Source organism: Oncorhynchus kisutch, linkage group LG17 (genome assembly GCF_002021735.2).
Source record: "Oncorhynchus kisutch isolate 150728-3 linkage group LG17, Okis_V2, whole genome shotgun sequence".
NCBI lineage: Eukaryota > Metazoa > Chordata > Actinopteri > Salmoniformes > Salmonidae > Oncorhynchus > Oncorhynchus kisutch.
This window is the reverse complement of record NC_034190.2, coordinates 6,485,294-6,496,929: the sequence shown is the minus strand read 5'-3', so window position 1 is coordinate 6,496,929 and position 11,636 is coordinate 6,485,294. Positions and strand designations below refer to the sequence as shown.

At 43.5% G+C, this 11,636-nt stretch overlaps 1 protein-coding gene across 1 annotated transcript in view; it reads right to left on the bottom strand.

The window, feature by feature from the left end:
- Positions 1-1,617: 1,617 nt before the first annotated feature.
- The window catches only part of LOC116354478 (actin cytoskeleton-regulatory complex protein PAN1-like), a 109,916-nt gene continuing 99,897 nt past the window's right edge, over positions 1,618-11,636 (bottom strand). Inside the window, exon 4 of the mRNA XM_031794946.1 lies at positions 1,618-2,137. Within this exon, the coding sequence (XP_031650806.1) occupies positions 1,618-2,137 (520 nt within the window). The remainder of the gene's footprint in view (positions 2,138-11,636) is intronic.

Below are 11,636 nucleotides of genomic sequence, written 5' to 3'. Positions count from 1 at the left end.
GAAAGAGATATAGAGAGAGGAAAGAGATATACAGAGAGGGGAAAGAGATATAGAGAGAGGAAAGAGATATACAGAGAGGGGAAAGAGGTATAGAGAGAGGAAAGAGATATACAGAGAGGGGAAAGAGATATAGAGAGAGGAAAGAGGTATATAGAGAGAGGAAAGAGGTATAGAGAGAGGAGAGAGGAAAGAGATATAGAGAGAGGAGAGAGAGGAAAGAGATATAGAGAGAGGAATGAGATAGAGAGAGGAAAGAGGTATAGAGAGAGAGGAAAGAGATATAGAGAGAGGAAAGAGATATACAGAGAGGGGAAAGAGATATAGAGAGAGGAAAGAGATATACAGAGAAGGGAAAGAGATATAGAGAGAGGAAAGAGGTATAGAGAGAGAGGAAAGAGATATATAGAGAGGAGAGAGGAAAGAGATATAGAGAGAGGAAAGAGATATAGAGAGAGGAGAGAGAGGAAAGAGATATAGAGAGAGGAGAGAGAGGAAAGAGATATAGAGAGAGGAAAGAGATATACAGAGAGGGGAAAGAGATATAGAGAGAGGAAAGAGGGATATAGAGAGAGAGGAAAGAGGTATAGAGAGAGGAGAGAGGAAAGAGATATAGAGAGAGGAGAGAGAGGAAAGAGATATAGAGAGAGGAGAGAGAGGAAAGAGATATAGAGAGAGGAAAGAGATATCGAGAGAGAGGAAAGAGATATATAGAGAGGAGAGAGGAAAGAGATATATAGAGAGAGGAAAGAGATATAGAGAGAGAGGAGAGAGAGGAAAGAGATATGGAGAGAGAAAGAGGGAAGGAGAAAAAAAGCGAGATGGGGAGAGATTTTTTTTTACAGTGTTTTGCACCATCAGTTCGGTCATGCCAACCCAGACTGGTCTCTGTGAGCTTGGTTACACACACCTGGAGATTACAGAACAGACAGAAAGAGATGAGATAACGACAGAGGACAAGAATAGAATAACAATTCATTGTTTTTCCTTAGAATACTTGGCCCACCCCGTAGCCAGAGAGACACCCAAGTAGACAACGACCTCAACCAATATGATTATAACTCCTTCGATGACAAACACAGTCTTCTCTGGCGGTTGTCCTCTGTTTCCATCCCTGGTAGTCAAACACAGTCTTCTCTGGCGGTTGTCCTCTGTTTCCATCCCTGGTATTCAAACACAGTCTTCTCCATGTCCATGACTCACAAAATCACAGTGAACGTCCCAAATGGCACCCTATTCCCTATGTAGTGCACTACCTTTGACCAGGGCCCGTAGTGCTTTGCTGCAAAGTAGTGCACTAGATTAGAGTGGGAGAGAGGAATTGGTCCGTGGGCTGTCCCCATAGGACGTTGTGGTGAGAGCAAACCTTCATTAGAGTTCCTGTAACATAGCCGCAGTTACCTGCTGTCTCTGGTGGCTTGGCCTGACACACACACAGACAGACAAACAAACACACACGCACACACACACACACACAATAGAAAGTAGCATAGAAAGTAATGCATAATTCATTGTAATATAGCAAATGAAGTACGGCTCTCTGGGTGCATGTGACAGTATAGTAATAGACCTAAAGGCATTAGCTGACAAATCTGCACATAAACAAATGATGAATAAAACCTAGAGTGCTGGGAACTGCTGGGGGAGGGAGAAACTGGGGGAGGAAGGGATCTGCTGGGTGAGGAAGCTACTGGAGGAGGGAGCTGCTGGGGGAGGAAGGGACCTGCTGGGGGAGGAAGTTACTGGGGGAGGGAGCTGCTGGGGGGAGGAAGGGAACTGCTGGGGGAGGAGGCTACTGGAGGATGGAGCTGCTGGTGGAAGAAGGGACCTGCTGGGGGAGGAAGCTGCTGGGGGAAGAAGCTGCTGGGGGAGGGATCTGCTGGGGAAGGAAGGGACCTGCTGGGGGAGGAAGGGACCTGCTGGGGGAGGAAGGGACCTGCTGGGGGAGGAAGGGACCTGCTGGGGAAGGAAGCTACTGGAGGAGGGAGCAGCTGGGGGAGGCAGGGAGCTGCTGGGGAAGGAAGCTACTGGAGGAGGGACCTGCTGGGGGAGGTAGGGACCTGCTGGGGGAGGAAGGGAGCTGCTGGGGAAGGAAGGGACCTGCTGGGGAAGGAAGGGACCTGCTGGGGGAGGAAGGGACCTGCTGGGGGAGGAAGGGACCTGCTGGGGGAGGCAGGGAGCTGCTGGGGAAGGAAGCTACTGGAGGAGGGAGCTGCTGGGGGAGGGGGGGGGGGGCTGCTGGGGGAGGAAGGGAGCTGCTGGGGAAGGAAGGAAGCTACTGGAGGAGGGAGCTGCTGGGGAAGGAAGGGACCTGCTGGGGAAGGAAGGGAGCTGCTGGAGGAGGAAGGGACCTGCTGGGGGAGGAAGGGACCTGCTGGGGCTGGAAGGGAACTCTCCAGGTGTAAGATATGAACACACCCAGCCTAATTACATTCCCTCAATATGAGGAGAGAACACAGAGGATCAGCGTTAAATCAAGTTTCTCATCAAGCCCATAAGAGAAGGTGATCTGTCACCATACATATACATATACACATACTTAACTTTACATACTTTACTTTACATACTTTACACAACATATTTTACAAACATACTTTACATAACATTAAGGTGACATATGTTGGAACACATTTTTCAGTTTGTATTCTATGTATGTATGAGCATTCAAATCAACCGCTTGTTGGTTTATTGGTTGATTCTTTTCAGAACAGAAAGAGTACCCAAGTCATACTTTCTTATGGTACACTTATGTTGAGTTGTCTTCCGTACAAGGTGTTTTCACATTGGCTTTGTCACAAACCATTCTCTGTAATGTCTCAAATCATTCTCTATGATGTCACAAATCCTTCTCTGTGATGTCACAAACCATTCTCACTGATGTCATGAACCATTCTCTATGATGTCACAAACCATTCTCACTGATGTCATGAACCATTCTCTATGATGTCACAAACCATTCTCACTGATGTCATGAACCATTCTCTGTGACATTGTAAACCTCTCACTCAGATGTCACAAACCTGTTTTCTTCTCCTTTCCCTAGTTATGTCATAATAATAATTCTGCTTTCTCCTCAGCTCGGGGTCATTCTGTAACCCTCTCAGACATCCAGTTAGGTGTAAGAGGAGATTTGTTCAGAGCTCTGCCTGCTCCCAATCTTTGAAGGTGGATTACTGTGTTAGTGATAGACTGATAGTGACTCATGTCTCGGTTGAATCCCAAATGGCCCCCTTGTCCCTACATCTGGGGTAGGCAACTAGATTCAGCCGCGAGCAAAAGGTCGGGGGGTGGCAGGTAGCCTAGTGGTTAGAGCGTTGGACTAGTAACTGAAAGGTTGCAAGATCAAATCCCCAAGCTGACAAGGTGAAAATCTGTTGTTCTGCCCCTGAACAAGGCAGTTAACCCACTGTTCCTAGACATCATTGAAAATAAGTATTTGTTCTTAACTGACTTGCCTAGTAAAATATAGGAAAAATAAATTGTCCACACCTAAGCCCAAAACAGTGGTGTAACCAGAAATTGGTTGGCCTGCAGAAATGTGGTTGGGCCCAAAATATTACATTTATATATATATATATATATATATACAGTCAAAAGGTTGGACACACACTGATTCAGGGGCTTTTCTTTATTTGTACTATTTTCTACATTGTAAATAGGGAAGATATCAAAACTATGAAATAACCCATTGGTGGAGGAGGTGTATTGAGACACCCAATGCAAACTACATATCTCTGTCTTAAACTGATACATGTTTTATTCTTTTATTATGTTACTTAAATTCACACACCGGTTCGTCAATATACTCTTAAGGATTCACTATCATTACAAAATCATGTTAAACACTATTATTGCACACAGAGTGAGTCCATGCAACTTAGTGTGTGACTTCTTAACCTCTCTGGGGTAGGGGGCGTTATTTTGACATCCGGACGAAAAGTGTGGCTAAAGTAAACTGCCTTTTAATCAGGCCCAGAAGCTAGGATATGCATATAATTGGTAGACGTAGATAGGAAACACTCTAAAGTTTCTAAAACTGTTCAAATTATGTCTGTGAGTATAACAGAACTTATATGACAGGCGAAACCCCAAGGACAAGCCATCCCCCAAAAATGGCTAGTACTATAATTATAAGTTCAAGTCCTCCCAAATTGCAGTTCCTAGGGCTTTCACTAGGTGTCAACAGTCTTTAGAAAGAATTTCAGGCTGGGCTTTGGAAAAATTACCCAGAAATGGTAGTTTTTCAAGGTGGCTCCCATTTTGGCTGTAGTGTTTCCAAGCGCGCGGAGGAAAGCGCGTTCTTTATTATTTATCTCCGGTAATGAACATACTATTCTCCGTCTTAAATTGTATAGTTTATTTGCATATTAGGATACCTAAGGTTTGATTTTAAACATTGTTTGACTTGTTTGGCAAAGTTTATTAGTAACGTTTGGGATTCATTGTGTATACATTTTGATGGAGGGAAACTGAGCGGATTATTGACTGAAGCGCGCCAGCTAAACTGAGTTTTTATGGATATAAATATGAACATTATCGAACAAAAGGACCATTTTTGATGTAACTGGGACCTTTTGGAGTGCCAACAGAAGAAGATCATCAAAGGTAAGGCATTTTTTATATCGCTATTTCTGACTTTTGTGTCGCACCTGCTTGGTTGAAATATGATTTTCATGTGTTTGTATGCGAGGTGCTGTCTTTAGATAATCTCATGGTTTGCTTTCGCCGTAAAGCCTTTTTGAAATCTGACACGTCGGCTTAACAAGAAGTTAAGCTTTATTTTGATGTTTAACTCGTATATTTTCAAGAAAGTTAAATATTTGAATTGAGTATTTTTGAATTTCGCGCTCTGCAATTTCACTGGATGTTGGCCAGGTGGGACGCTACCGTCCCCACGTACCCGTGAGAATTTTTAAGCACATTTTTACTCCTGAACTTATTTAGTCTTTCCATAACAAAGGGGTCGAATACTTATTGACTCAAGACATTTAAAGCTTTTCATTTTTTATTAATTTGTAAAAAAAAAATACATAAAAACATGAACTTTGACGCTTAGGGTTATGTTAGGGTTAAGGTTAGGGTTATGTTAGGGTTAAGGTTAAGGTTAGGGTTAGGGTTAGGGTTATGTTAGGGTTAAGGTTAAGGTTAGGGTTAGGGTTATGTTAGGCCACATAGTGAAAACCCTTTTGAATGAGAAAATCTGTTGGCCAGCAAGAGGGAAGGTTGTCAGCAGTTGAATTACAAAGTCTGTTATGCATATTCATGAGATAAATCTGAATACCAGCTACTGTGCAAACCCATCCCGTGAGAGGGAATTTCATTCCAGTTTATCTGGTCTGTTATATTTCATCATGTCTAACTAACCGAGTGCGCTGCTTGCTCAACCGATTATCCGACTGAAAACGTCCTGGCACACATAAAACATTTTTTTTTAAAGGTGAAATGTCACTGTAGCTGACGTTTTTCTCATTACATTGCAGTCAATGGGAAAATACAGGTGTCACAGGGTTGGTGCCTAAGTGAATACACTGCTTTCAATGGGGGAAATTAGCTTCACAATATGGACACATAGAGAAAGGCATCACAGATATGACACCCTCTCTCTCTCTCTCTCTCATTCTCCCTATCTCTTTCTTACCCCTCCCTCCTTCACCCTCTCACTCTCCTCCCCCCTCCATTCTCTTTCTCTCCCTCTTCTCTCTCCCTCCTCTCTCTCTCTCACCCACCTCCACCTCTCTCTCCACTTTCCCTCTTCCACAGACAGGGTATTGACACATATGTGAATACATCATATTCAAGTTGGTGATAGAGCTGCAATGGGTAACTTGGTGAAAGACAGACAGACAGACAGACATATCTACTCACAGACAGACAGACAGACATATCTACTCACAGGCATACAGACAGACAGACAGACATATCTACTCACAGGCATACAGACAAACCCCACTCTAAACCTTAGCCGGGATGTGGACAATAAGTTAGTGTTAGGGTTAAGGTTAGGGTTAGGGGGGGTTAGGGTTTACGGCTAGGGTTAGGGTTAGGGTTAGGGAGGGTTAGGGTTAGGGTTACGGCTAGGGTTAGAGTTGAGCCAAGATGTGAAGATGAAATGTTCAGGTTTAGGTTGAAGATGAAATGAGGGTTAGGTTTAGGGTTAGGGTTAGGGTTAGGGTTGAGTTTGTCTGTCTCTCTATGGTTAGGGATGTGGACATGAAGCTAGAGTTGGAGTTAGGTTAAGGTTAAGGTTACGGTTAGGGTTAAGGTTAAGGTTAAGGTTAGGGTTATGTTAGGGTTAAGGTTAGGGTTAGGGTTAGGGTTATGGTTAGGGTTAGGATTAGGGTTAAGGTTAAGGTTAGGGTTATGTTAGGGTTAGGGTTAGGGTTATGGTTAAGGTTAAGGTTACGGTTAGGGTTATGTTAGAGTTAAGATTAGGGTTAAGGTTAAGGTTAGGGTTAAGGTTAGGGTTATGTTAGGGTTAGGGTTAAGGTTAAGGTTACGTTAGGGTTAAGATTAGGGTTATTTTAGGGTTAAGGTTAGGGTTATGTTAGGGTTATTTTAGGGTTAAGGTTAGGGTTATGTTAGGGTTATTTTAGGGTTAAGGTTAGAGTAATTTTAGGGTTAAGGTTAGGGTAATTTTAGGGTTATGTTAGGGTTATGGTTAGGGTTATGTTAGGGTTAAGGTTATGGTTACATTATGGTTAAGGTTAGGGTTTTGTTTAGGGATAAGGTTAGGGATAAGGTTAGGGTTAGGGATAAGGTTAGGGTTATTTTATGGTTAGGGTTAAGGTTAAGGTTAGGGTTAGGGTTATGTTAGGGTTAAGGTTATGGTTAGGGTTAGGGTTATGTTAGGGTTAAGGTTAAGGTTAGGGTTAGGGTTATGTTAGAGTTAAGGTTAGGGTTAGGGTTATGTTAGAGTTAAGGTTAGGGTTAGGGTTAAGGTTAGGGTTAGGGTTATGTTAGAGTTAAGGTTAGGGTTAGGGTTAGGGTTAGGGTTAAGGTTAGGGTTAAGGTTACGTTAGGGATAAGATTAGGGTTATTTTAGGGTTAGGGTTATTTTAGGGTTAAGGTTAGGGTTATGGTTAGGGTTAAGGTTAGGGTTATTTTATGGTTAAGGTTAGGGTTATGTTAGGGTTACGGTTAGGGTTACGGTTAGGGTTAAGGTTAGGGTTATTTTATGGTTAAGGTTAGGGTTATGTTAGGGTTATTTTAGGGTTAAGGTTAGGGTTACGGTTAGGGTTAAGGTTAGGGTTATGTTAGGGTTAAGGGTGAGCTGGGAGTGGACATGAAGCTGGTGTTAGAAAGGTAGGCCTCACTTGAAGCCTGACCTGGAGTTAATATGCTTTTGAATAACATGGGCAGAATGTTTGAGACTAGAAACAATATTTACCCATGGAATCATTAAACAGATGCTCCCGACAAACACTAGCCTACATCTGACCATGTGAAACGAACTCTTCACAAGGAACACTTGATCCCACGAGGGAGTAAGGTGTTTCTTCCATAGAAAATCACTACCTGCAGCCATGAGGCTTTTTGAGTTATCTAACCATCCATGCACACAACGAATCATGTGACCTTATAGGGATGCCCTGTGATGAGGTTCAGTTCAGCTTCCTGTGGCAACAGGAAGTGTCTTAATTCTCAAAGTTTTCCTTCATTCTCTCCCTGCAGTAAAAAAAAAAATGTTTTTAACCTTTATTTAACTAGGCAAGTCAGTTAAGAACAAATTCGTATTTACAATGACAGCCTACACCGGCCAAACCCGGACGGCGTTGGGCCAATTGTGCGCCGCCCTATGGAACTCCCAATCACGGCCCGGTTGTGTCTTGAAACTTGAAATTGTCTCTGCCTGTCTGTCAGCCTGTCTGTCTGCCTGTCTGTCTGCCTGTCTGTCTGTCTTGCTGCCTGTCTGTCAGCCTGTCTGTGGGAGAGGGAGAGGAAGCAACGAGAGAAGGGGGAGGCAGGGATAGGAGGGAGGGAGAGAGAGGAGAGAGGGGGGAGAGAGAGTCAGACAGAGGTGGGAGGGAGGAGGAAGAGAGAGGAGGGAGAGAGAGAGATGAGGAGGGAGGGAGAGAGAGATGAGGAGGGAGGGAGGGAGAAGGTGGAGGGGGAGAGAGAGAGTCAGACAGAGGTGGGAGGGAGGAGGAAGAGAGAGCAGGGAGGGAGAGAGAGAGATGGGGAGGGAGGGAGAAGGTGTAGGGTGAGGGAAGGGGAGAGAGAGAGAGGGAGAAGGGGAAGGAGGGATTGGGAGAGAGGAAGGAGGGATTGGGAGAGAGGAGGGAGAGGGAGAGGGAGAGAGAGGCTGTGGAGGGAAAGGAGGAGAGAGGGTGAAAGATGGGGGAGGTTGAGAGAAGAGAACGAGAAGGGATAAAGAGGAGGTAGGGAGAATGACATGAGAAAAACATCAACCCTGTTACACTCATCTTTTCCCATCGACTGCAATGTGATGAGAAAAACACTGACATTTGTGACAAATGTGTCTGGATGCAATGTTTGAATAGCATCATGTTGGCTTGCTATGGATTCTAATCTGAAGATGTTTGCATGTATAAGTAAAAATACCCTAAATGTCTTATTTAGAACACTGACAAGTAAAGAGCGATCTGATTGGGTGGGCCCCAGGCCCACCCCCGTGTCTACGCCATCACATATGTCTATACGTTATTATTTGTGGGAATACTTGGCAACAAATTTCCTAAATTAAACAAACGTTTAACTGATTTCCTGCTGATTTAAGTCTTTTTTTGACCCAAATTATTATTTTTTACTACCTTTGGGTGTCAAAAAAAAAACACACTCGCAGGCCGGTTTCAGCCCAGTTTTGGCCTGGTTTTGGCCCAGTTTTGGCCCGGTTTTGCCACAGTTTTGGCCCGGTTTTGGCCCAGTTTTGGCCCAGTCATGGCCCAGTTTTGGCCCGGTTATGGCCCAGTTTTGGCCCGGTTATGGCCCACGGTGCGATGTGTGGTGCGCCTGTTACCGACCCCTGACTTACATACTTTGCTACTTTTAACCAGAGCCCTACTTTAACCAGAGCCCTACTTTAACCAGAGCCCTACTTTAACCAGAGCCCTAGTTTTAACCAGAGCCCTAGTTTTAACCAGAGCCCTACTTTAACCAGAGCCCTACTTTAACCAGAGCCCTAGTTTTATCCAGAGCCCTAGTTTTAACCAGAGCCCTACTTTTATCCAGAGCCCTACTTTTATCCAGAGCCCTAGTTTTAACCAGAGCCCTACTTTTAACCAGAGCCCTACTTTTAACCAGAGCCCTAGCTTTAACCAGAGCCCTACTTTTAACCAGAGCCCTAGTTTTAGCCAGAGCCCTAGTTTTAGACAGTGCCCTAGTTTTAACCAGAGCCCTAGTTTTAACCAGAGCCCTAGTTTTATCCAGAGCCCTAGTTTTATCCAGAGCCCTAGTTTTAACCAGAGCCCTAGTTTTATCCAGAGCCCTAGTTTTAACCAGAGCCCTAGTTTTAACCAGAGCCCTAGTTTTAACCAGAGCCCTAGTTTTATCCAGAGCCCTAGTTTTAACCAGAGCCCTAGTTTTATCCAGAGCCCTAGTTTTATCCAGAGCCCTAGTTTTATCCAGAGCCCTAGTTTTAACCAGAGCCCTAGTTTTAACCAGAGCCCTAGTTTTATCCAAAGCCCTAGTTTTATCCAGAGCCCTAGTTTTATCCAGAGCCCTAGTTTTAGCCAGAGCCCTAGTTTTAGCCAGAGCCCTAGTTTTAGCCAGAGCCCTAGTTTTATCCTGAGCCCTAGTTTTATCCAGAGCCCTATGTGCACTATGTAAGGAATAGGATGCCATTTGGGATGCTGGCTCTCTATTGGACACACGGTAGGAGACAGGAAATCGAAGAAGTTTACCAAACCGATGTTTGACGAGACTCTGAAAATTCAGCAGTAATTCTTCGTAAATTCACATCTGAAATACTGATGTGACAGAACATGACGATTACATATGATTTAGTACCAGGTTATTGACAACCGATGGGTATAAAGACTAGTGTAATGAACTAACACACATTCATAGAGCCCTAGTTTTAACCAGAGCCCTAGTTTTAACCACAGCCCTACTTTTAACCAGAGCCCTAGTTTTAACCAGAGCCCTAGTTTTAACCAGAGCCCTAGTTTTAGCCAGAGCCCTAGTTTTAAACAGTGCCCTAGTTTTAACCAGAGCCCTAGTTTTATCCAGAGCCCTAGTTTTAACCAGAGCCCTAGTTTTATCCAGAGCCCTAGTTTTATCCAGAGCCCTAGTTTTAACAAGAGCCCTAGTTTTAGCCAGAGCCCTAGTTTCAAACAGTGCCCTAGTTTTAACCAGAGCCCTAGTTTTAACCAGAGCCCTAGTTTTAACCAGAGCCCTAGTTTTATCCAGAGACAACCTACACACGGTAGGAGACAGGAAATAGGATGCCATTTGGGATGCTGGCTCTCTATTGGACACACGGTAGGAGACAGGAAATAGGATGCCATTTGGGATGCTGGCTCTCTATTGGACACACGGTAGGAGACAGGAAATCGAAGAAGGTTACCAAACCGAGACTCTGAAAATTCAACAGTAATTCATCGTAAATTCACATCTGAAATACTGATGTGACAGAACACGACGATTACATATGATTTAGTACCAGGTTATTGACAACCGATATATAAATGTATAAATGTATAAAGACTAGATGTATAAAGACTAGTGTAATGAACTAACACACATTCATAGAGCCCTAGTTTTAACCAGAGCCCTAGTTTTATCCAGAGACAACCGATGGGTATAAAGACTAGAGTAATGAACTAACACACATTCATAGAGCCCTAGTTTTAACCAGAGCCCTAGTTTTATCCAGAGCCCTAGTTTTATCCAGAGACAACCGATGGGTATAAAGACTAGCGTAATGAACTAACACACATTCATAGAGCCCTAGTTTTAACCAGAGCCCTAGTTTTATCCAGAGACAACCGATGGGTATAAAGACTAGCGTAATGAACTAACACACATTCATAGAGCCCTAGTTTTAACCAGAGCCCTAGTTTTATCCAGAGACAACCGATGGGTATAAAGACTAGCGTAATGAACTAACACACATTCATAGAGCCCTAGTTTTAACCAGAGCCCTAGTTTTATCCAGAGACAACCGATGGGTATAAAGACTAGCGTAATGAACTAACACACATTCATAGAGCCCTAGTTTTAACCAGAGCCCTAGTTTTATCCAGAGACAACCGATGGGTATAAAGACTAGATGTATAAAGACTAGATGTATAAAGACTAGATGTATAAAGACTAGATGTATAAAGACTAGATGTATAAAGACTAGATGTATAAAGACTAGATGTATAAAGACTAGATGTATAAAGACTAGATGTATAAAGACTAGATGTATAAAGACTAGTGTAAGACCTAAAATACAGCACGGTGAGTGTAAGACCTAAAGTACAGCACGGTGAGTGTAAGACCTCAAATACAGCACGGTGAGTGTAAGACCTCAAATACAGCACGGTGAGTGTAAGACCTCAAATACAGCACGGTGAGTGTAAGACCTAAAATACAATCCGTATTGCGGAACGTGCGCATAATAGAACAATGACAACTTTATGGTAATTATAGATACAGAGCAAAAACATATGCAAATCTCCTTTAAATTTCAATTA